We start from the raw sequence: 25,461 nt of genomic DNA, 5'->3' as shown, positions 1-25,461 counted from the left end.
GTGATGCAGTCAATCGGGGGAGAATGACAGGAGGATCTTGTGGTTCGCAGAGATATGGTCACGATCACTCTTTATATCAATGGCTCGAGGCCTGCTTGACTAGTACTGCTGGACATGCCGGTGTTGGCCCCGAGTTGGAGAGAGAGGGGCATATCGCGCATTAGCTTGGGCAGGGATGTTCCACCAAAAGAACTGGCGCAGCAGAGGTGTGGAAGATGATAGGAGGTCAGATACCACGATTGCTCTCTGACCGACGATTCAGTGTTCACAATAGCTGCCATGATGCAGGAGTCGAGCATTCATAAAATTAGCATTCATACCAATCCCGCGTGGAACGGTCGACGGCAGCTGCCAACATTCTTATATCAATGGTGTTGTAGAGGAACATCCCCTCGAGCTCTGACTTGTTACTTGACGTTTGGCTTAAAATCCCACGACTGTTGTTGACAGATTATTTCTTACTCCTGCTTGAATGCAGGGCACGAGTATGACCTTGCAACTGGCACACTTCGTAGAAAAAAAAGGTCACCAGTAAGTCGTACTTGAAAATCCAGAGAACAGCAAGCTATAATACGTATAGCGGCATACGAACAGGGAAAATCAACGCGTTTAGGTTGTCTGGTAAGTATGTACTCAATTGGCCCACCGAAGGTTCATGCAAATCATGTTCCCACGGATTGGTAGTTCGGCTCATCCGGGAAGTAATTGCCCGTAACCCAGCAAAGAATGGTTGGTTGGACGTTGGCCGCTGGCCGCAACGAGGTAGTATACTCAATATAAGGACGGCTGTCATAGTAAGCCTGTGCTCGGGGTCGGCGTGCGACTATTGGTCAGTTTAAGATCTGTACTCCACCGTGGGCTAGGAAGGGGCCGAGCGTGAGTGCTCGAACCTCCCTCTTTTCGAACAGCGTCCGCCTGATACGCCGACCTGGTATTCCTTTCTTTGCTTGCTCCACAGCGGTTGATGCACCATGTCAGTTTAAGACCAAGGCAGACACACATTATCCAGAATCATGAACACTAGCTTAGTGATCGGCCGACCAACACTCAGAGTTTTAAATGAGGCATGGTCATTGATCATCCTGCCCATCAGACCTCCCTGGAACTCAGGTGTTTGGTATTCCCAGGCGATTGATGCACCGAGAGGATTGGTGTATAGTATTATAATTGACAAGTTTCGATGGGAGTGGAATATGAGGTTGAAATAAGGCCACATGCATGATCGTACATTTTGAAGTACGTGCATAAGCAGTCTACTGCCGAGCAACTACGCCGCAGCAGCGTACGCATAACAGAGAAAACATAAGAGGTCCGGTACCTCGCTTTGAACGAGAAAGCGCTACGCCTCAGGCTCTCAGCATAGGGCGAAGCCTCCCTCGAAGGTTGATTTTCCGTTGCCTACTGTATGGGAGAGCGGTAAAATCTCGGTAGCTACATGGCACCATCGCGAATATGGTCATACTACTGTTACTTTCACATTTGATTTCCACAAAACCCCGGCTGTGATCAGCAAGGTGGGGCAGTTTCAAGCGTGGTCTCGCGTTACACCGTACCGTAATAAATAACAGCGCCACTTTTATCTCGATTATGTAGATGACCGAAACAAAGAAAGTTACATGAAAAAGCTGGTTCACAACGGTTCTCAAATTGGACTTATCGAAGCAATAATTGGTCATTTGATGATCAAATATTTAGCGAGGTCAAAACCGTTAGTACTGATTGCGAAGCCGGCCTTGTGGAGCTTGCTTAGTGAATTCAGGTCATAGGTATAGTAACATTCCAAAAGTTTCCTAACCCCCTGCTCCACTGTAGAATTATGCCGGCCAGAAGCCCACGCTGAATTCGCGGAGTGGCTTCGACTTTGAGCTTGATTGATTCGCAAGAGCGAACAAGGAAGAAGGTGGGGTAAGGGGATTGAACAGTTGTCCAGCATGGGCGCAGAGGTCGCGGGCCCGCGGGCCAGACGTGATGGGACGGCCACAACCCGGATAAACCGGATTAGTGTGATCCCAAAGGATGCGCATATATTGCGCTGCGGGATCAACTGTCTATCTATACCGTTGCAAGACGAACTGTTCTATCGAACCGTTTGGCTTACACCTTTTGGCCTAATGGTACACTGTGTGAGCAACGGCATACGGGATTCCATTAGCACCGATTTGTCTTCATTCCTAAATTTGCCCTTAGCTCGCGGGCCAGAGCTCGCGGGCCCGCGAACTCGATTGAACTCGATAAAATTTGGAAAAACACGATTTTTTGGTAGTGCACTGTTATAACCCTATATATCTGCCCTATCACCTCTAGCCTACTAGCTTATTACTAACTACATATTATACGTATATAGGTCATTAGTGAAATACAGATCTCTTAGATTATAAACTAATTCTTACTTGACTTAACTGATAAATCAAGAAGATCTCTAGTCTCTAGTCTATTTCTAAGCTATATATATACCAGAGCTTATGTTTGGATGATTCTGCCGACTCACCACCGAGGGACTCACAAACCCACACATTAGATAGCCTCACTTCCTTCCCATTCCTTACACTAATCAAGTTGTGTTTCACCTTCCTCCTTTCCTTCCTGTAGATCAACATCTACAAATAGCTTAGATTAATTTAAACTAGTATAAGTTATTATAATCTAAATAAGTATAGTTTATTACTTATACTAATCTACAGTGGTGTAACATAAGTATTTGACCTCGAGTACTTCGGCCTAGGACCCACTTATTAATACTGCCGGCAAAAACCTCGAATTCCAAATGTAATTTAATAACTAGTATGCCAGCCCTTATATTTAATAACGTCAGCCACCCTGTGAGGTATAGTCTCTGAAAGATGCTTTAAGATCTCGATATCTAGGCTTTCCCAAGCTTCCTGAGCAGCTTTTAGTAGAAGTTCTAGCGTAGATTCGCTATTCGGTAGATGCATAAGCTTAGGATAACGCTTTAAAATTTTAGCTTTAAGCAGCGCCTAAAGGTTCTCGATTGGGTTTAAATCAGGCGAGTAGGGAGGCCACTCCATAATCTCGTATTCGAGCTTATTAAGAGCGTCTCGTACGATATATGTAGTATGAATAGGCGCGTTATCTTGCTGAAAAATAGCATTATGATTAATACTATTAAGTAGCGTAGGTAAGACCCGTCGATAGAGCGCTTTAATCGTACGCGAAGAAACACCGCCTCGTCGAGACTCAGGATCTCCGAATAGTAGGATTAAACTAAATCGACGCGGTAAACCGTAAAAAGTAGCCTAAAATATCTGCTTAATTTGTTTCCCTCGCGCCGGAATCATTTGAACTTGAGAGCCTTCCTTTAGATGCTGAAAAAGCTGATTACTCGGACGCGTAAATATCTATTCCCGACGCTTACCGATTCCACGTTCAACAGTGCATTCGTCAGACTAGTAGACGCGAGCCCAATCTTCGGGGGTAAAATACTGATATCGGAGGGCCCATTATAGGCGTTTTTCGGCGTATAAAGGCGTTAAATAAGGCCTTTGTATCTTTCTCCACTTTCGAAGACCCATTTCGTAGGTCAGTCGCCATATTAATATACGGCGTACCTTGAAATCAACCTCCGCCAGTAGATCTTCGATCAAAATCGACGGCTTTTCTTGTATAGTCTCGAATATATAGTCACGATCATCCTCGGTAAGCTTCTTTGGAGCGCCTGAACGTGGAAGACTCTTGAGATCCAGAAGGTAGATGGGACATGGTTCTTCTAAGTATGGCTACGAACGAAGTTATATACGTGTGTGCGGGAGGGCCGGAGGCTTCACGTGACCGTTCGGAGCCGTGCGTTAAGGACATGGCCCCGTCTGGCTCTGGTCGTCGGGAAAAGGAAGGGTTAGGGTGCCTGAGGCAGCCATAGGCCCGTGATCACACAGATCCGGTTGAATTGGGGTGTAAGATGGCTTCCATAGCCGTCAAGAATCAATAGCTGAAACCGGCCTCGTACGCGCGAATTCGTGTATGGAATAAAGTGCTTTTGTAGCCAGCGAAGGCCAATCTCATCGGTAGTCCAGCCGTTATTCGAGACCTCAAACCGCTAATCTTTTGGTAGGTCATCAAACCAACCCGCAATAGCAACTTTGCCTTTGAAGATCATGTATGGCGGTAGCGAATAGCTATCTGCGCAGATTGCTTCAATAGCAGTAACCCATTCGCGATTTCCTGGCTGTAGGATAGATCGCCGACCGTAGTATTCTGCTCTCGTAACTACCTTCTGCGCCGAAATAAGGCCTATCGCGAATCCTGTCTCATCGAAGTTGTAGATATCCTCCGGTTGAATACCGTACTCATCGATAACGCGCTGTACTGTCGCAAACCACGCTCGTAGCGATTTCGGGTCTTCGTTTAGGGCGCGCTGGTAGTCGTAACGTCTCGAGAAGCGTGTACGAAGCTCATCACGGCGTTTAATGAAATTTGATGGCCAATTAACACCAACAGTAGGCGAAGGGTTTATTCCTCGTACAGCAAGAAGAATACTAGCCATTTCTCCTACAGTAGCAGGCCTAGGCGCGGCTCCACGAGAATCCATAGAGAAGATCCATTCAACAAGGGAATCCTCTTCGAGGTCGGTCAATTTACGCGAATTTGCGCGCATATCTAGGCGTGCTTTTATCCCATTCACGCGAGTAGCCAGGGTTGTATTGGGTATTTCGTATAGCTTTGCTGCTGCACGAATAGATTTGGCGCGGCCATTTTTAATATCATTTAGGGCTAATATGATCTTGCCCTCTTGATTGGCCGATTTCTGCCGAGATTCAGAGCGAACTGGCGGCATGGTAGGTGGTTGAAGTAGGTAGGTAGGTAGGAAGGCGCGATTTCGGATGGGGTGTACAGCTCGCTTGTGTGTACAGCCCGCTTGTGGATTACGTTAGTTAACTTAACTAGTTAACTAGTTAGTTAGTTAACGGTAGTTACGCTAACTGTCTCCTTTCTCCGGGTATCCGCCGATCCTGCTGCTCCGACACATTTCCCCTCCCAGCAAGTTCCTACTCTCAGTGTACCTAAGCAGTGAAACCCCACTTGAACTTAGTTGGTAGAAACTTTTCCTGTCTCCTGATGTTTGAGACATACTCGTTAGGAACCGTAGAGAAATACCCTGCTCCGTATTACAGATGTAGCTCCAATTCCCTTACTGTGAGGACCATGATACAGCCTCGCGTTGATGCATGGAATTTCACATCGGTTCTGTGCTATGGCTCAATTACGCATGACAGCATTGGCCCTGGTCATGCTGGAGACATCCTGCTCCGAAAACTTTCATAGGAGTAGTGCGTGTGATAAGCCTACCTTGAACATGAAACCAGGGGCTAAGAGAGTTGCGCTAGGTTGTGATTGATAGAGTGGCTCGGCTGATTGCGCAAAAGCCGATACGTTGTGATGCTATCGACGTGGCTCGCAGTGGTGTCTCTGTGCACCCTTGCTAGCGCTTGGTGCCAGTAGATTCGTAACGCCCCTCTGTGATAGTTCTCGTATTGTGATCGTTCCGGCAGATATTGTTCTGACGTGGCCACGTATCATTCATGAATATCGTGTGCAGGGGTCAACGAGTAAACGACTTCACCTCATCTTGGAGCCTCATCTTGGACACTCAAGCAGGGGGCAATATGACTATCCCCGCAAAGCTGCTCCCATTCCATGCTATATATGAAGCGGTAGCACTCCCGCCATTTAAGAGCGTTTCTGTTAGAAAAGATTCTTATCTCCCTGCCCCTAGCCTACTATTTCCTCTCATCGCCTGAACGGCTTGATCGGTAAGCCCAAATACATCTCCATGTGTAATCAAATCAACCTGTCTATAACCAGCTATACCATTCCTTCACTATCCATTTCTACATCCTAAGGTAAGTGCTGGATATTGTTTACCCAGAGCGGGAAATTACCACGCCGAACATGGTCTGCTCACATCCCCAAGGAAAATACGCCTGCAAGATCAACAAGCCTTTATACAGCTTGCGCAACGGTTGGATACAGCGGGTCGGGCATTGGGCGTGGTGAAAGTTGCCCCAAAGGATGTGGTTGGACACGCCCTGCACATGCGGGGGGATGGGAAGTAATTAGAAATGAATGGGACACAGCTTGGAGACCTTATACCACACTTCTTTAGTTTGTGAACAGTGTGATGATTCGTTTCATCAATGCAACCTTCTATACATCCCACCACCATCCAAATCACGAGCAAGTCAGGAAAGACCTGATCGAGAGGGGTCAAAAGTTTCTGGATTTGGCCGAGTCGCACGTTCGGCACCGTAAGGGCAGCGTATTCTTCATGAACAAGGGAAAGGCGATCCAACTCAGCATCAAAAGCTGAGTGGCAGTGGACGCGGCATTTTTCCATGAAATGCAGTCAAACTACTCTAAGCTTGGTGAGACTTCCTCCAGTGCCCCTTCATCCGATCAGGTAGAGAGAGCAAAAGATGAAGAACAGTATGTCGAGGTACGTAAATGTTCAATGTTCCCCTTTGTTTACTAACGGTCCTCTCAGAGTTTGATGACGTACCTGTCTTCTACACAGTAGACCGTAACTAGTAACGAGCTTGACGTCAGAAAAGCTGAAACAACTCGAAGGCTCGTGGGGTCGCAATTTCAAACCGCCAAATAACCGTCCAATTAACTTCGGGAGAACCACATGTTCCCCGCTAAGCTTCAGTCGGGGGCGGGCCGACTCCCCAAGCACAAGAATACGTTCAAGTTCGCGGTTCAGAACAACCTCATTCAAAACCTCGGCACTTTGTGCCTTTCCACGTGACTGATGACTACTTAAAAGGGCAGCCCTCTCCCTCTCCAACAGGTCAATGAAGCAGCCGAGAATGGGTATCATGGTTGCTTGTGATTATGGAGGCAACATTGCCCTGGCTCTCCAATCCCGATATGCACTTAAATTAAAAACTACGAGCGGCTACAAGACGCCGACAAAGCACTTGACGGTGGGGTACAAATTTCCTCAAATCCATGCAGAGCCTCCTGCCCACCGGTGGCGTTAAGAGTGTGATGGATCCTGCAGCGAAGAGAACTCGTCACATGGGAGGTTAGTTTCCACCGGCCTTCTCGCAAATCCCGTATCTTTACCTTCCAAGGTTGCATTAGCCGTTAACGATCAATTCTTCGCAGTTAGTTAAAAGCTTTATCCATGGCGCTTGCTCTGAGTGAAACTAGTTCCGGCTGATCCAGGAGAGACAGGAAAATAACAGCTCGGAGCCAAAATAGTGCGCTTTGACCTGACCTGTTACATAATAACGTATTCTAACTCGCATAGCGCGCGCCTTGATGCTAAAATTACCTGCGTCTAGCCAAAAAGGCATCAGTTTTAGCCAGCAAAGGCTTTTCAGTTGGCGCCCAAAAGGCGCACAGAGCCTCATGTATGTTGACTCCCTGTTTGAGACAACCAGCATTAATTCTGACTGCAATCCCCAGAAGAAAAATTCTACATCTGAACAATGGAAGCCCTATTGTCTGACGAGCTTCTCTTACGACAGAGTGTAATAGCGTTATCCTAGAGGCACCTTCTGATCAGCAATCTTGATGATCCTTACGGGTGAGACTGGCGAGGAGCATTCACTAGAATATGTGATAAAATTGACAACTCAAGGAAACTGATTGGATGGATGTCTTCGGTTCGGGATTACCAAAACGCCATGCAGAACCACGCAGTGACTCTCCATCCACAGAGACAAGAAAAGCATGTATCTCTAAGATGAAAGAGAGGATACACAGGAAAGGTGGGTGGGGTTGCCTCTAGAGCCTCTTCGCCCAACCGTGCATAGCTAAAGATGGGTGTTCTGAACCACGTGTCGCCTATACAATCATCCCAAAGTTATCGTGCAATACGATTTCTTTTACTCGCTGCCAAGAAGACAATGAATGTCTTGTTTTGGAGACTTAACGAAGCGCCGACGCCGAAGAGTAGTGACTATATATCTAGGTACGCAATATCAACAGGATTTTCAATGTTCCTCTTTGCATACTTGACAAGCGGTCTTCCCAGTATTTGATGACTCACCTGCCTTCTAATCAACTATTTAATTAACTAACTAGTTAGCAACAAGCATTGACGTCAGTAAATCTGAAGCAACTCGAAGGCTCGTGGGGTCGCAGTTTCAAACAGCCAACTCCACATGTCCAATCAGCTTCCGGAGAACCACAAGTTCCCCACTAACCTGAAGTCGAGGTGCCTACTCCCCAAGTTCAAGAATACTTTGCGGTTCAGAACAACCTCATTGAAAACCTCGGCTCTTCATGCCTTTCCATGTGACTCAGGGCTATTTAAAAGGGCAGTCCTCTCCCTCTCTAACAGGAGCAGGCGAGAATAGGCATCTTTGCGAAAAATGTCGCCTCGGTGGAATCGCGCATAAATTTCGGTCCTTGACCATTGCATTTTCAGGACCCACGATCAGAGGTTCCCCAGCTAGAGACAGATAGCAGCCGAAGACATAAGCTGCAGGATGATGAGCCTCTACGAAAGGCCATGCTGTCCATTCTCCGCACCCAACCCGGACAGTCTGGGGTGAGATAGGGTGTGGTATTGGTATGGTAAGCTCAATCAATTATGCATTGGGTTGTGTCTTGGCGATAACGCTTATAACCATCACACTTGGCCAGTCAGCCAATCAAGCCATCATAATCATCCCGCATGATAATTTACCGTACGGTTTTTCATTTACCAAACCACGACGCGAAGACTCAAACTATCAATATTGTGCGTCCGCGATAAGCCCAATGCCCTACGAATCCCCTTATCCGCCTTCTGACCTGCCATTATCAGGATCCGGATCTGTACCACGCTGATAGCACATCTGGCCCCGAGGATTGGACATCGTATGTCACTTGATTGCATGTCCCTTACCGAACTGTATTGACGTTCAGCATTGCTTAGGCAGACAATTTCGATCGGATCTTCGATTTATGGGGGGATAATACAATATGGCAGGCGGTAAGACGCAACGTTAGGCTGGCCAAAGGCCTTTTCGCCGAGTCCATTCCCATTTCCAACATGTGTGTCGCCTCTGCAAAATGGGTTAAACACTGTGTGTCGACCGAGTGCGAGCGCCAGGACTCCGTGCAATCCATGGCCTCCGACGACTCAACCGTCTCATCAACCTCCTTCTCCAGTGACACAATACACCGCGTCAGTAGTGATCCCAATCAGCGTCCCGACCTTCCCACTCCTGCCTGTTGTCGCGCACTTACTCGGTCGACCTATCGGTGACCTACCACACACCGAGCACCAAGAGAATTTCTGCGAGACTCTTTTGTCGAATTTCCATACTCGATGCTCAAATGGACCCGGCTAAGGATTGCATCATCAACCTGGACGCCCCGATTTGAAGTCAAGAAAATAATTCCTTGATAATACTCTAGCGTTCGCAGGAGAATGTTGACCAGTCGACTGTGGCTGTCGTGGACCGCTGTACGACTTGCCATGAACGCATCCGCCTCATTTGGGTGGGGGTACGGCGTTGAGGTATTTTGCGATTTTGAAAATGACTGCCTTACCTCCCAGATGAGGCGGATGCGTTCATGGCAAGTCGCACAGAGCTCCACGACAGCCATAGTCCACCAGTCACCATTTCCCTGCGAAAGCTGGAACATCACCAAGGGATTCTTTTCTTGACTTCGAACCGGGTATCCGATTTAATGATACAGTCCTTACCCTGTCCTCAGAGGATTCGAAGGGCTTATCTCCTTTGCTTTCAGGCTGCCACCACTCTCTGTTAGAAGCGATCCAAGTTGAAGTGGATGCGACCTTCACGACTCAGGGCGACGCGGTCGACCCAGTGAACCGACTCTACCCCAAGAACATCGTTCGTCCCTTGGCTCGACTTCCCCAACTACTGGACGAGTCTGGGGGAAATTCGACCGTACCGCTGCCTTTACCTCGCGCTCACTATTCCCTTCTCAGACCCGAACTATGGATTCGATGATTCTTGTCACCTGTCCCGATATTTGATCGATATGTCGTCAGAAACTCGGTATAGGCCTCGTGGGGAGGTCGTGCATCGCTCATCTATGCGGAGCTCAAGGGCATTCGATTCGACGTAGGTAAGGCTAGACAGCTCGGATAGGCAAGATTTTGTTTGATCTCGAGATTGCTTAAGGAAGCAAGTGGGTAAGCGCGGACGATGTTGGGAGACCAGCTTCTCTAGTGAACCCGGCTCGGTCGCCAAGAAATTGATGCAAACGAAAGTCTTCGCGTTATTTCCACAAATTCGGGCCAGACGAGGCATACCTAGAAGATTACATCTCCTATGCCCTGGATTCAGGCATTATTCCGATACGATGGCGAGGGACGACTTAAAATACTACAGTACATGTATCATGCTTGTTCTGTTCAATATGAATAAAATATTTGCACAAACCTAACACGTGATTGGCGTCAACTCTGAGGTTACCTGACCCTACTTCGTCAATGATCTTCTTGAAATATTCACACATCCTATCGAACATTTGCTGGGCCACGATCGGAGAGATGCCAGTGAGCTTCCTTAGTCTTCCTGCTGAACTCCGCGACGAGATATACGTATATCTCCTAGTGCGCGTAGAGCCTATTGATCCTTGGAATGGAGATCATGAGCTGGTACCCAATCTTCTCTCCACCAACTCGACAATCTTACATGGGGCCAGGTCGCTACTCTATGGCCACAACCGCTTTGATCTTACCCTCTCGACTTGGAAATCCGAACTTATATCCCAATTTGTTGATACTATTGGCTTTGTCAACGCATCTCACTTTCAGTGTATCCGTATCAACTTTCCTGGACTCCGTGATCATGCAGACGACATCAGCCTGGAGTAAGACAGCCTTTATATCCTGGAAAAGATACAGTCACACTGTACCAATCTAAGAACGCTCATAGTAGCCTCAGAAAGCACCAGTACAATGGAAAACTCCCTAGATTCTTTGGACAGCCCTACGATTTGCGCCAAGGCATTAGCGCTGGTTGCTGCGCGCTCCAAAACAATCTCATCTCTCCAGTTGTCGAGGTTTATGAGGAAGGTCCAAGCTCTGATATCAGAAGGAAAATGGAGAGTCATGGATGGATACTAAATGTGGTGGAGCCGGTTGAAGAAGAGGAGTGGAACGACGACAGATCTTGGGATGATGTTGAAGATGATGAGTTTCTTTATGATTACGATGATGATGACTACGATATTGAAAATGATAGTGACTTTTGGAGAAGGGCGGCGGATTAAGAATCTGGTGGGCAGCCATTTAGAGAGGTTGCGACGACCCGCTTCAAAAAGTATATGAAGCCATGTCTAAGCTATCCAGCACCCTGGCAGATCGCACTTCGTGACTGCAATTTCCTTGATTGCCCAAATTTTTAACATTCAGGAACAATGATGGATCTTGAACCACAGTGTAATAAAGCTGCCATGTCTAAATAACAAGGCCGTTCCTGGGGACCTTACCATGGGCCCTAGGCCCAGGAACTGAGTGGTGCTATTGGTGCAAAAGAGGAGAGCGCCAGAGGCCATTTTCGATTAAGACAAAACCCCAAGATATGGTGTGCTCATAGTTTAGCTTTGACCCACGCTAGGCTAGCACTTCCCACAGTCATCGCAGCACCCCCCAACTGGGCAGCCCCGTTGACAACTACAAGGCCACTCCCTCCTGCACCAGCACTCTGTCCTACAGCCATCGCACTCCCGGGTGCAATATTTCCGATCCAACTATGAGCGGCAGCGGCTGCAGAACCTATACTTCGTAATGAATGGTCGTTCAAGCTTTGGGGCGCAGGGAACTGAGCTGGTTCTGTTGATTTCTCCTGCAATATTGCACATACCTGCCTGGATGCCGCCTATTGTGAATCCCATACTCGATAGAACTGGGGCTGTTACGAGACCAGGGACAGCGAGAACAACGGCACCAGTGGTGCCGACAACCGCGCAGGTGGCTAGAATAGGGTTTTGAGCGCCCCAGCTGGATGCCTGCCATATTTCAGCGATGGATGTTAGAGCCTTTTCGGTAAATAGAAGGTGTATACGAACCTGAGCCGTCAAGTTAGCGGACTTTTCAAGGGCAGGCTTGCCGTAGGTTCCGACAATCTTTCCGCCCTCCAACCCCGCTCGTACAATTCTAATGCCTCTATTCAACATCGCGGACCTTGACCTGCCGGGATCCCCGCGCACCTGGGACGTACCTGAGCAAGCTTACGCCTTTCTTACCTCAGTCGTCCAAATGTCTGATGACTTCAAATCTCGGCTGCGCGCGGCATACCAGACAGACCCACGTTGGAAGACAGTCATTGATCAGCTTCGCGCCGTCGACGGTGACCCCGACCCAATCAAGACCAAACTCCCATACGTCCTCGAGGACGCCGAGGACGCCCTTCTCTACTCTAAACAGCAAAACGGCGAGCTTTGGCTTTGTATTCCTGACTCAATGAAGTCAGAAATCTTCGACCTCGCACATACTGACGGTCACCTTGGCTTCGAACGTACTTGGCACAAGGTGAGAGGGTACGTTATCCACAAAGGTGCTAAAAAGCTTCGCAAATTTATTGATCAATGCGATGAATGCCGTAAGAACGCCGTCCCTCGCCATACACCATACGGCTCCCTCCAACCTATCCTCCCGCCACCCATCCCTTTCCATACCCTCACCATCGACTTTATCACCGGCCTACCCCGCTCCAAGAGAGGATTCGACGCAGTCGCTATCTACACATGCAAAGCTACGAAGCGAATCGGTTCCACCCCAGGCCTGAAAACCTGGAAAGCGCATGAGTGGGCCACGGCCGTCCTACATGACTTCCAAAAAGGGGATTGGAGTATACCCGTCGTTTGGATTTCTGATCGAGACAAGCGATTCGTCCAAGACTTTTGGAAAGGCATATTCACAGCACTCGGCACCAAGCTACTCTACACCGCACCCATCACCCACAGGCTGACGGCCAATCCGAACGTTCCAATCAAACCGCCGAGATCTGGCTCCGACATTAACTGAATATTCATCAAGACGCAGACCTCTTTGACGCCCTCGCGCCCATGCAGGCTTCCCTCAACTCTTCGCCGAACGCATCCACTGGCACAACACCTCACAGGCTCATGTACGGCATTGATCTTCGAATGCCATGGAACTTATTACGCCAGGCCTTCGTTGGTCACCCAGCTTCTGAGCGACAAGACGCTGACGAATGCGCAAAATACGCCGCAATGATCATGAAGAAGGACTATGATAACCGTCATAAACCAATCTTTTTCTCCAAAGGCGACATAGTCTACCTTAAACTGGCTACAGGAACGGATAGTGGATACGTCCTCCCTAGTCGCGCCGTCACAAAAAAGATGACTCAACGCTACGTTAAGTGCAAAGTCCTCGAAAGAATCGGGCGCCTCGCATACAAGCTCCAATTCCCGAAGGAGCTCTCAAAATGTCACCCGGTCGTCTCCATCTAACACCTCGAACGCGCGCCACAACACACTGACATGGACTCCGCAATACCCCCTGCCACATATGATCCAAGATTTCCGAATGACACCGACCGCGCCGACGTTGATGCCGTCGTCAGCCATCGCTGGCGCGGCCGTAAAGGACACAAGAAGCTTCAATACCTCGTCCGTTGGAAGGCCCTCGGAAACGAACACTTGGAATGACTTGACGAAGATAACCTCCTCGGTGCCGAAGAGCTCGTCCAAGAATACCGCGCACGAGCACTGCTTGACGAACCCTAGCTCTCATGTATCCCCTACCCCATATTACCCACTTCACGCGTTTGCCCATCCACTTTATGGACTTCCCGCTTAACTCAGACTTACTTCTGCTTTACTTTTTCCTCACTTCTTTTTCCTTATTCAAACTTACTTCTTCCTCACTCCTTTTTTCCTTCTTCAGCATCTTCTATATCAATATGGACCTCAGCACCCCCACATCAGATTCAATCTCCATCACTAATTCCCTAACACATACAAGCCTCTTCTCATCAACTTCAGAATCTAAGGCTACCTACGAAACCGCACTTTGTCACTGGTATGACGTTTCAACTTCCTTCGCACTCGCTTACATCAGGCACGGACTGTTCAATCCCCAAGTCGGACAACGTAACGGCCGTAGGACTCTCAAACGTTCGTCTTCCGGACCAAGGTGTTTTTTACTGCTTGTGCACGATGACTCCTCACGATCGTGGTGCGCGCTTCTAAGCCGATTTCGATCAACATGGGGACATACGTCCAACCCCTATCCCCCTCGATCCCCCAGCCATCATCTGGGCTAATGGTAAGCCGTGGTTCGTTATCGTCAAGACCTCCTACGTTCTCTGTGGAAGCTGGAACACAGCCTCGTATATCATCGGCCACAAAACAAAAAGCGGACCGCCCGTATTCCATATTGGATACGCTCTCGCACCACCAGAGGCCGTTGTATACTCCAAGCAAGACTCTATCCAGGAGCTCCATATGAGAGGATTCCACTCCGATGAATACCCAGACGATACCGAACCCCTTGACCTCATCGAGATCGCTATACGTGGCCGCGGCTCTAACAGAACGCCATGTACGTTTATCGTTAACGATATTCCAAGCTCACTGGTCCTGGTCTACCAATCCAAACAAAAGACAGACCTTGCGTTCGTGACTCTATGTCGCATCCCCGGCTGGCACGAGCGAGTCTGCCATGATTCAGAAGGCATCCCAGACGCTATACCAATGATTCCTGCAGGAGTTTTCCACGATATCCACGGTTATGACTACGGTAACCCGTTCCCCGGGAACTCCACATCCATGCCTGGCCCCGATCTGGTACAACACGTGGACTGGGCCACCGGGTACGACGCATTAGATGCCGACGGTAACCCGACCCGTCGGTATCAGAGGCGCCGCGCACGCGAGTCCCAACGATTGCAAGACGCCGCCAACCTACCCACAGAGCCAGCTTAGACTCGAGTGTCAATTAACCCGCCACGACTCCGTACAACACGACCAGATCCTCTCCAAGCCAGGATTATTAACCTCGCTATCGGACGCGACCCTGGAAAGACCGGTCCATTCATATCCTTGCTACTTAATATCAATGCATTACGCCATGTCCTTCTTCTATATCCTAGTGCTCTCGCGCTCGGGCACTTCGATCATGCAGCATTGCAGGACTTCCGAGGTCGGTTGACCGACGGATCAGACGCCGTCTCATGCCGTATCCGCCTTCTACTAAGCAGCCTGAACGTTACCCACGATGCAATCCACTACACCGAGGGTCTGTTGCTGCTTGAACAGTGCCTTCAAACAATTCCTACCGGTGAATTTCGCGAAGAACTCCAACGTTTATTCAACGACTTGAAGCCGCCTTATGATACTGGCTCCCCTACACCCCTTCCAGGGAATTTCTGACTTTTATTCTTCTTTTCTGCTTCCCAACACCGAGGACGGCGTTGGCCTTTCGATAGGGGCACCTGTCAGGGCACATCCGCCTCCTCACTCAGCTCTTTCCTAATTAGACAAGGTCTCGTGACCTGTCATCCCCATTTTGTATCTTGCAACCGTAGTTCTTATTTAGAATGGACCATGTTTCCTCCTCCCAACGCTTTTCCGTAGCATTCTTGTCCGTTCCGGACGTAGATTGGAGTAGCTGTACTGCCTGGGAGTCACACATGTCAGGTGACTTTGTGGGGCGGAATTGAACATATCCTTCCATAACAATCAAAATGGATACGGCAATGCTTTTACTCATCATGATCTGGGGTGAGCTGCTTACTCGGGATTGGGCAAAAGACTTGCGTGTTGAAGGAAACGGATGCATGCACGGACCGTAGGATGCAGTCAGCATTCGGCTGCACTATACCGTTTTCGGCTCCAACAGTTGGTCCCAAAAGTTGAGACCCCAAACGGCATAACGCAGTCCATTGCCGAGGCTTGCGTAAGCGTGGATCGGGTCAATATCTTACACCTTAAGTTGCTCGAGCGACGAGCTGGGATGTAAATTAAGGATCAAACATATAAGTAACCGCAATAATTGCTGTGGCTTACATGCCAAGCAACACTTAGGTTTCCGTGTAGGACAGACTAGGCTTTGCAATCACTACGGAGATCCTCTGGAAGGTATCGTGCCAGACAATGGCAATAGTTCAACGCAATGTTCTCTTCTCATGGAGCAGATCCTAGCCTACGATATCATTAAGATACGAATCGAGGTAGAGAGGTCTTCCAGTAGTGAGAATCAATAGGGCTTATCGGAATAATGGCCACTTACCATTTTTTGAACTCGATTTACTGGAAATAGGCAATGTCATTGAGATCCTTGTCCCTGCCTCTATGCTAGTATCGAAAGCCTTTATAATGGTCTTTCACTTCAGTTGACGTTCACTCTACGTTGTCGTCGATCGAGCTTGATACCTATATCCATCCATTGTGATTTTGACACGTTGATGGCCAACAATGATTTGTCTTCCTAATACGCAACTTCCTTCGTGGCTTACATGGTTGTTTCAACCTCTGACTTCCTCCACAGACGATGTTGTCTTTTGGGATAAATCTCCACGCTCATCCAGGCATTCGGTTCGATCTTCTGTGAGTGGTGATACGCTCATCCTTCCGGACCCTTCTATCCTGAGCGAGTTGCAAGATCCTCAAAAGGCGGCTACAAGGCCACGCAGGAATGAATTATATCAGCCTGTTTCGCACATGTCACTAGAACCATTCTCTTTCAACCCCACACCGCCACTTCAAAAACACAGGCTTCGGTGATTGCCACAGATTTGTGAGTAAAGGAAGACTAAATTAACCCAGGTTGGATTACTCACCAATACAGACAAAATATGGCCCGGTCCCATACAGCGACTCTGGACGTCAACCGTCTCAGTGCTATCACCAGCTTCGAAAGATATGAATGTATAATTTGGAATCTACGAACTGTGTTTATCAAATTCTATGTCAAATATAACGACGATTCGGAAGGCTATGTGTACGGTGGGCCCTCTATCCCAGGGAGAACGTCATCCGAAGTCCAGCTACTGCAACTTCAATGCAAGGTAGGCGCGGCAAAAAGTCTTCTGGGAGATGAGGAATGGAGACGTTTAAGGCGAAAATACGGCGTCGAAAGAGACAAAACCTTGGAGCTAAGCCGTTGTATGAATCTGGACCAAACAAAATAGGCAAAATCTCTTCGCGTCACTCGACCTCTTGTAATGTGCATCAGTTTCAGGAAATGGGGCCGAGTCTGCCTTAACAGATATGAAGAGTTAGGTTCTGTGCTGCAGAACCAAGTTCAAACTTTTCAAGGGGAACACGCCATGAACTCTACGCAGAAGGAAGATGCATCCGCCCAACTTTCGTCGCAGATATCTTCTCAGGGGTAGTCATTATACCCAATGACACGACGGCTCCGGGTGATACAATAACTAGTGCTCACAATCGTACCGCTCATACTCTCAGCTCGGACAACTTACGATACATCTCACCATTCAAGCAATACAGCCTTATTCGCTTCGCAAGCGCACTGCCTTCCGACGGACAGAAGGCCAAAACCCCGAATTCGAAAATTTAATAACTGGCAAAATGGTATTTGGTACCCCTCTTATTTACCCTTACAACTTACTAGCCCTATCTTATACACCTCTTATTCAGTTGAGCTGCTCAATATCCTAGCCTTCTCTTCCGTATTACCCCTCTTTTCATCCTAAAGTCTCAGACTTGACTCATCCGAGATGAACTTATTGAGTCCAAATTAGGACATGTCGTGTTCAAACTGAAGGCTATATTCTGTTTAACTCCGAAATACAAAAATTGATTGACTAATAAGAATAGCGAGACGAATCATTCGACTGAAGAAAAAGAAGAGACTTAACAGGGCGAGGACGCGTTGAAGTGTACTCGCATACAAATTATGGAAAGGGATTGAAGCCCTGGTGACTCGCTGAGTGTCGTAAACCGGCGGGACGAGCAAGAAAATCATGACATGCACCGAGTCAAATCGACTCGAGTGGTTTTTCCACTACTATACTGTTTGCATGGCATGTGATTCTGCTACTCACCAAAGTCCATAGCTTAGGTAGAATCTCTCTGTTGAGATAGCTTGGTGGTCAGGCGCGTCACACCAGCGTGGTGCACGCCTAGGCACACACCACCAGTAGTTTAGATAGCACCCCTCACCATAATCAATCTCACCATCCCTTTCTCCCTCCTTTTTGTCAGTGCTACGTTTTCCAGTAGCTCCCTGATACTCTCCCCCACACCAATTCACTCCTCATCCCTCTCACACATCGATCTGCTGCCCCTACCGTAGCCGTATCTCATCAGTTAAATTCCTCGATATTATCGCTCTCTCACCCAGGTCCGTGGAGTAGGCCCTACTGCCTGCATCCGCTCATAGTCAACCTTATTCAATCGATGGCATTGACGTGTTTTTGGAGGCGATATCACCGAAGATGCATCTGAAGTAACCCGGCGGCGACGACGAGGTATTGGCTCTTCCTGGCCTATATTATGGCCAATATCATATCCAATATCCTGGTCAATTTGTTGGTCAACTTGCTGGCTAGATGGCGTCCTTGTAGGGGGCTGAAAGAACACTTCTGGATATGGAAGGTCCTCATCTTCATCCTCTTCCTCTTGAGGGTCCTCAAACTCTTTTTCAATTTGAACCTCCTGGGCGACCTTCTGTTGCGAACATAGGAGGACATAGACACGGACTGACTCAGGATGAGAGGGAGGACAGGACATGGGAGGACAGGACACGCCTACCACGTGTGCCACACGCGCAACGCGCACCACCTCAGAGCTTTGGATGTTACTGTAGCTTCTTCTTCCTTCTCTCTTTCTCCTCTCCAGCTCTTGAGATTCTCGATACCACGCAGTCAAGTCTGAATGAAAATTTATGAGTCCTTCTAAAGCTTTTCCCAACTGGCGTATAACACATACTAGGCCTTTGGCCGCCGGGACTTACAAGTTCCCTTTAGCTCCCGAGCAATTGGTAGTGGCACATAGGCAGGAGGCTCACTGGGGCTTCGCTTATCGGATTGCTCCTTTCGCATGATAATCACATTGACCTGAGAAGCACTGCCCTTAGTTGGAAAAGGCTTTAGAAGGTCCTTGCTATCATAGCGCCATTCGTCGCGGTATGTCAAGAAGAGGGGTTCTTAATTTTTCAAAAACCCGGTCGCAAGCTTTAACTGGTCGCTGTTTTGCCTTTCAAATGAACATAGCTCATGGTCAAGTGCAGGAGACCTTTATCGATAAATTCCTTAATACTCGGAATGGTTCGTGGCAAAAATCTTTGGAGTGCCGAATGTAGAGTCTCGAGGTATTTTGATGCGTCCGCAGGCCAATGCAAAATATAGAATGTAATCTCAACACATATCTGAGTGTCTAGAAGTGTGCGAATTCGTGTAGTAGATGTAGTTATCTTTTTCTTAGACCACGATACCATTCGCTAACCAGTGGTAGGTATTGAGCCACCGAGGATACGCTGGGTACGGATATCTCTAGTTATTCCAGAGATGTCTATAAGAGCCCTGAAGTTGCGCGGCTGTGGCTCTACCTGTGGCTTTGGCTCTGGCTGATAATCCTCGTCAATCTTGGCTGGTAGCTGTTACTGGCGCTGTTAGTATCGCTCTAGGCGCTTAAAGAAGTCTCTAATATGGCGAGGTTGGTCTGTGATAGGCTAGAGGATTGGGTAAATTGGACAAGAGAGGAAAGTCATCAATGGCTACGCGGGTGCTCGCTGACTGAGACGCTCAGATTGGCGCTAAGCAGGTCTCCGGCCAACAGTCCGTTTGGCGTGATAAGTATCGAGTCATGCGATGTCCCGGGCCACCATATCGCCACGAGGGGCAATATTGCTGGCAAGAGATTTCCACTGATTTCGGTTCCAAAAGACCGTTCCATGGTTGTGTAGTGGTAGAAAGTGGAAAGGATACGAAAAACGCGTCTTGGAAAAACGCGCTAAGTTAGCGCGGTGTCCGGGAACTTGTGGACCGCATTGTATTTAAAATTACGCCTGCCCACCCACGGCTGGTGATAACAATTGAAAACAGGGAAGGCGTGACAACAAGCCGCCGGCACGGTCTGAGTTCTCCTATAAGCGGATAGAGAATCTTTCATCTTGTTTTTGGTACCGATCATAATTACTAAGAGTACTCTGACCATCATATTATAGTATTAGACTGGGTAGTGAATTCGTGGCTCTATTGATTGCAATCACGCTAATAATTCATACAAAATTGACTAGAACCAGGTTCTACGTCGCACTAGGCCCTGTTTAGCTCTATTTGGCGCAATGTGCCAGTTTCGCCAGCGCTCGGTCTAGCCTTCCTGCAGTCGCGGACAGAATGGACAGGGTTCACAGGAAGGAATTGATGGACACGGTGAATAGATTGGAGTCTGACCCGTAGGAAAAGCAATGCGTTCATGACGTCCATTTCTTCTTTTCTGTGAAATTCATGATCGTCGCTTGGGTGAAGAGGGCAGCTAATAGGTCAAAATCCTAGGATTCTATGGGATCTCATTTGAACATTCCCTGCGCCATGGCCGCCTAAAGATAGGAATCGCGCTATATCGGAAAGACGAGGATTGGTAAATAATGTGACGGTAAAGGTAGGGCAGAATGCGCAGATTAATAGATCTGAGGACTGCCAAGGGTGATTAAAGGATAGAATATTCCTACTACATAATACATAACAATTTCAACGAAAGATGATATATCAGTGAAAATAGCTGTGATCATTAGCACAGGAATGGCTACAGATAGTGCGTACTGGATACGCGGCACAGGATTGGCGGCGTAGGGGGTGCAAGGAATAGTGGTCGAAAGTCTTAAGAACACGGCACTACCGGCTTTTCCTCCCAGACGAAAGAAAGTGTGGGCCTTATTCTTTACGTGCAAATATCCCCACCATGTCGTGCAGTTACCTACCGCTGTACGAAAAAAAGAAGACTTCCATCGTGCCAATACCAAGGAAATATTCATGATTGAGTGGACAACTCTGGCCGAAGATGGGCAAATGCATGTTTTCAGGAGTAACGGCTATGTTCCCTTTAAGTCTACGGGAGAAGGGAAGAGGATCCAGTGTTCATTCAAGAATAACCAAGTGCAATTCGAAGGAGAGGATAGCACAAACATGTCTTTCACATGGCAGTCAGCTATCTCGGAAGCGATTTCGCGCGACCCTCTGATTGGTATGGTCTGGCTTGTTAAGTAAGTAAGCCAGTATCCCTATGCATAGCCATGAGACAATGATCATTGTGAATAACCAGGCATCAGCTGCGAGAAGACAGGCAAGCATTTGTTAGTAACTACATCCCGGCAATTAATTAGACCTTACTGATGTCTTAGGGTCACGTTGTTTGCTGCGCTCGATGCCGATGCGAAGACTCAGAAGCTCCGCACAGTGCATTGCAAATGGGAGGAAGCTTCGGCCAGAGCTCAAAAGAAAAAGTCAAAGATCACGTCCGGGGCCAACAACACCCCCGACCACTGTGGCAAATCTACGGAAGCGGAGAGAAACAATATTACGATCTCTGGAGGAGGTTCCGGTCATCACTTGATTGAGGAATACCAGGAGACGCTGAGTAGGCTGCAGAATTTGGGGGACAAACATCTGAAACAAGCCAAGCAGAAGAAGCAGTGAAATGCAGACTGTCTGGTTCGATCAGCAATAGCTATACTCTGTTGATACCGGGCTGTGTGCACATGAAACTTACCTGTTGTGAGATTGTTTATTCATACCATGACAAGTCTGGATTTGTTGTTGCGTTTTTGTTTAATTGATCGTATCTCTGACTGCGTTTCCGGCTGCGTTTCCGGCTGCGTTTCCGGCTGCGTTTCCGGCTGCGTTTCCGGCTGCGTTTCCGGCTGCGTTTCCGGCTGCGTTTCCGGCTGCGTTTCCGGCTGCGTTTCCGGCTGCGTTTCCGGCTGCGTTTCCGGCTGCGTTTCCGGCTGCGTTTCCGGCTGCGTTTCCGGCTGCGTTTCCGGCTGCGTTTCCGGCTGCGTTCCTGGCTGCGTTCCTGGCTGCGTTCCTGGCTGCGTTCCTGGCTGCGTTCCTGGCTGCGATGCTGGCTACGATGCGGGCTACGATGCGGGCTTGGTGTATAGGATTCAGAATGTTGTTGTCGCCTCTGACGAGGCACATTTTCAGTCCTAGGACGACCTGTGCTTGATCGAAAACAGAACGGTATTGACTAAATAATAGCCGAGGCATTCCTGCGCTAGGAAGTAGTGACTCGAAAAGAATACCCTGGAAAATCCCGACTACCAGAAGAGGTAGAAGAGACCACAAAATCCAGGTAAAGATCATGGAATGTGACGGACGTGATTTTCGGAACAACTCACTTCGTTTGTCAGTGCAATTTAATAACGCAGTAGGCCTTTGATGAATAATAAGACAAAGTAGAAACCAGAAACAAGGACATTAGGTTCGATCATATGGATGACGTCCATTTTATATAAGTTAGACCTTTGGCCATATTCTAGGGTAGCCGGGTCTACTTTATTTTGAGCAATCAAAGATTCTCGGGCAATATTATGACATCTATATCGTCCGGAAACCGCAAAATGTGAACAGTAACGACCACCATTCTCAGGTTGATAATCGCAATCTGAAGCTATGGGGAGTTAGTAGCGTACAATGGATATGAGGATTGAATACTCACCGTCATTTTTTGGGGCTGTAAGTTAGTTTGTATAGAATCCAAGACTGATAAACATAGCAACACAAGAAATGTCCGTGCCGAGACAACAGATGCCACCCATAAGGAGCGCCGATGCTTGCCGTCCATGAGGCTAAGGTAATGCCACAATGATCTTAAAATCGTTTCATGTATATGCAAGGGTCTCATGCAAGCGAACCAAGCTCTAATGATCTGGTAATAGATGAAGCTTAGCTTAGCCAATGCAAAGACCATGAATAGAGAAAATAGAATGTCGCGGCGCCCCTGTATCTTTTATTAATATGTGGAACCTCAAAGTGTAGAGTCAATATTGAGTTTGAACTGACCACATAATAAATCGATAGCGGCAAGATAAGAACTACTCCAAAAAAGAACGAAGCAAATAGCAAGTGGACCGGAAGGCTTTGCAAAGTTGACACACTTAGGTACTGCAAATAGTCATTACCATGCCTCTTGTTCCATATCTCATAAAGCTTACCTTGTTGAGAATGAGTGAAAGCAGCACGCTGCGGGTTAATGGCTGTAAAATGTGCCTCGACATGCTTGGCGAAGCATCATAATCATAGGAAGACATCGAGCAGAACAGATTCGCTTACTGCTGATCAGCTTCATTTGCGGAGCTGCAAGTAAAATGGAAACCAATGATCCACAGAGAATGAAGACGCCGATGATCAACTGGCTATAAATGAGTGGCTCTTTCAATCTCTGTGTCCTGACTGACATGACCTAGAAAGTAAGGGCTGATCCACACCAGAACAATGCGATTGCCGATGTAGTCGATTGGAACACATCATCGAAATCCATTCTTTCCTCGAATGTGTAATGTCTCAATTGGATGCCGTGGGTGTGCTTGATTTCAATTTGGGTTGAGTAGAAGAAATCTTTTGGACCCATGCCCCTTGAATACGACCCTCTGAATCCACGAAATACACGGCAGAAGCTAGCTTTTTAGACGGGCTTGAACAAGAGTAAGACGCAGTAAGGTCTTCTCAATTTTCCGGGGGACCATATTCGGGAACATGGAAGAGCACAAGTTCGGCGGTCTCTCTTTGTATGTAGGTTTGCATACTTTCGATGAATACAAGAAACGTGCATTTTCATTCTATCTTATTTGTCTTCCAATCCGTGATCATTGTGGGTTAGGGAGCCAGGGCGCTACACTGGCACCCAACAACTATTGGTCTACTCAGCTTTTGTGCACTCCATTGAAAGTAAGCCGCTGACCGGGGTCGCGTCTGCACTAGTGAAACAAGTCAACGGGGCCAACACTGTACCCTCAAAGGAGATAGCTAAAGTGGGCCCGATTGGCTTGCCTTGTTAGGCGCTAGTCTGATCGTATGCGGTTTGTATCAGACTTGGCTTACCTGTTATGATATAAAGATTCTATTCAATCCTGCCCCTTCTAAAAATTGCTTGATTTTTTACATAATCGTTCCTATTACCAGCACGCACCTAGGTATATAATGATTTCACACAACATATAAAATGACAGCACGGGGGTGCGTGTAATGTTACGTGCCAAAAAGTTCGAAATCAACTTGTGCATTCAACGAAGGTCGAAAAGCCTGAGGGAGGAAAGGAAAGCTAATCTGCAAAAGGTATTGAGGTAAGTGAGATTACCGGAGCATGCCTTCACCCCAACTTCTCTTACCACGCAGTCGCGTGGAGTCGTGTGGTTACGGTATCTCCCTTCGGTATCTCCCTTCCGATACTGATTTCTTCTGCAGAAGAAATCCAAGTCCGCAATCCAAGTCCGCAATCCAAGTCCGCTAACTCCCGCTAACTCGTAACATGTAATGGGTTATAGGATGTCATGGGTTACAGGAGAATTTTCAGTTCTTTGTTCAAGCAGGTGGCCCCTGTGTAATCGTAGATAGCCAGACAGCCATACCTATAATTTATAGTCCGGTCAGACAAGCGGACTCCTCACTTTAACTACTGTTTTCTAGGGTACAACACCTGAACGCCCATATATACTTGAGTATGTTCTACACTTCTTTAGACGTTCTCACACGTTCGATTGATAGTTGGAGTACAATGTTTCATCTTTCTGGGGTTGACATCTAGTCACCTAGCAATGGGAATCTTACGCCATGAGCAATCCCTGGTTGAGATGCGAATTAGTTTACTAAAATGAGTCTAATTGTGCGTAGAGGGGTTGAGATACGATCTTTTAGTTTCACATCAATGCTTCTTGCTATATTCCCCTGTGGTCTCACGAGAGCTGCTCATTCTACTAGACGTTTAAGATAATAATAACTTTTCTCTTGTGTAGTGCAGTGATTTAGTGCGTTTCTGCAGACATTCAGAAACGGAGGAAGAGTTTTCCTGGGACTTGTTTAGCTAGATGACACAGTACTTGGGTCAGATGAAAAGAAATAAAACCTTGGTTTCTAGTTGGGGTAAATTTCTATGGTATGTGATGGGATGCAGCTACGGTAGGGGCAGTTGCACGATGTGTGAGAGGGATGAGGAGTGAGATTGTTGAAGGGGAGAGATTCTACCAAAGCTATGGACTGTGGTGAGTGGCAGAATCACATGCCGTGCAAACAGTATGCTAATGAATAGCAGCTCATCATTAGTTCAAGCGACTAAGGAAGCTTGATTTCCTGCCTATGGTGAGAATATCGTTAAGCCCTAATTGACCCCCTTACACCTCATTTCCTGGTATGTAGTCCCCTCTCCTTTCATAAAGATGTCGGCCGCATTTCTCTAAACTGAGAAGAGACGTTTGCCTAGGTCGATTGGACCTCAGCGGTGGGGTAGTTGTACTCCAACCTGCCTACGCTATAGCTGATAATGACAATTTGCAGCTATGTGAAAAAGGTGGGAGAAACCAACGATGGTCTCATCTAG

At 47.7% G+C, this 25,461-nt stretch overlaps 6 protein-coding genes across 6 annotated transcripts; 5 read left to right on the top strand and 1 right to left on the bottom strand.

Moving 5' to 3' along the window:
• Window positions 1-10,417: 10,417 nt before the first annotated feature.
• On the top strand, window positions 10,418-11,202 carry N7539_008580 (uncharacterized protein; the record flags this gene model as incomplete). The annotated part of the gene is made up of 2 exons (XM_056938175.1): window positions 10,418-10,800; window positions 10,866-11,202. The coding sequence occupies 2 exons, from the start codon at window positions 10,418-10,420 to the stop codon at window positions 11,200-11,202; spliced, it is 720 nt and encodes a 239-aa protein (XP_056786557.1).
• Window positions 11,203-11,522: 320 nt separating this feature from the next.
• N7539_008579 (uncharacterized protein) lies at window positions 11,523-12,108 on the bottom strand (the record flags this gene model as incomplete). The annotated part of the gene is made up of 2 exons (XM_056938174.1): window positions 11,523-11,707; window positions 11,796-12,108. The coding sequence occupies 2 exons, from the start codon at window positions 12,106-12,108 to the stop codon at window positions 11,523-11,525; spliced, it is 498 nt and encodes a 165-aa protein (XP_056786556.1).
• Window positions 12,092-12,958, top strand: N7539_008578 (integrase zinc binding domain-containing protein; the record flags this gene model as incomplete). The annotated part of the gene is made up of 1 exon (XM_056938173.1): window positions 12,092-12,958. One exon carries the CDS (start codon window positions 12,092-12,094, stop codon window positions 12,956-12,958), a length of 867 nt encoding a protein of 288 aa, XP_056786555.1.
• Window positions 12,959-12,999: 41 nt separating this feature from the next.
• Window positions 13,000-13,410, top strand: N7539_008577 (uncharacterized protein; the record flags this gene model as incomplete). The annotated part of the gene is made up of 1 exon (XM_056938172.1): window positions 13,000-13,410. One exon carries the CDS (start codon window positions 13,000-13,002, stop codon window positions 13,408-13,410), a length of 411 nt encoding a protein of 136 aa, XP_056786554.1.
• A 708-nt stretch (window positions 13,411-14,118) lies between these two features.
• On the top strand, window positions 14,119-14,886 carry N7539_008576 (uncharacterized protein; the record flags this gene model as incomplete). Its single annotated transcript, XM_056938171.1, has 2 exons — window positions 14,119-14,137; window positions 14,210-14,886. The coding sequence occupies 2 exons, from the start codon at window positions 14,119-14,121 to the stop codon at window positions 14,884-14,886; spliced, it is 696 nt and encodes a 231-aa protein (XP_056786553.1).
• Window positions 14,887-20,903: 6,017 nt separating this feature from the next.
• N7539_008575 (uncharacterized protein) lies at window positions 20,904-21,566 on the top strand (the record flags this gene model as incomplete). Its single annotated transcript, XM_056938170.1, has 2 exons — window positions 20,904-21,133; window positions 21,272-21,566. The coding sequence occupies 2 exons, from the start codon at window positions 20,904-20,906 to the stop codon at window positions 21,564-21,566; spliced, it is 525 nt and encodes a 174-aa protein (XP_056786552.1).
• Between the last annotated feature and the right edge of the window lie 3,895 nt (window positions 21,567-25,461).

Source organism: Penicillium diatomitis (assembly GCF_028827545.1).
Source record: "Penicillium diatomitis strain IBT 30728 chromosome Unknown utg000013l_segment0_segment0, whole genome shotgun sequence".
NCBI classification, from domain to species: Eukaryota; Fungi; Ascomycota; class Eurotiomycetes; order Eurotiales; family Aspergillaceae; genus Penicillium; species Penicillium diatomitis.
The sequence above is the reverse complement of the archived record's forward strand: the minus strand, read 5'-3'. Positions and strand labels throughout refer to the sequence as shown.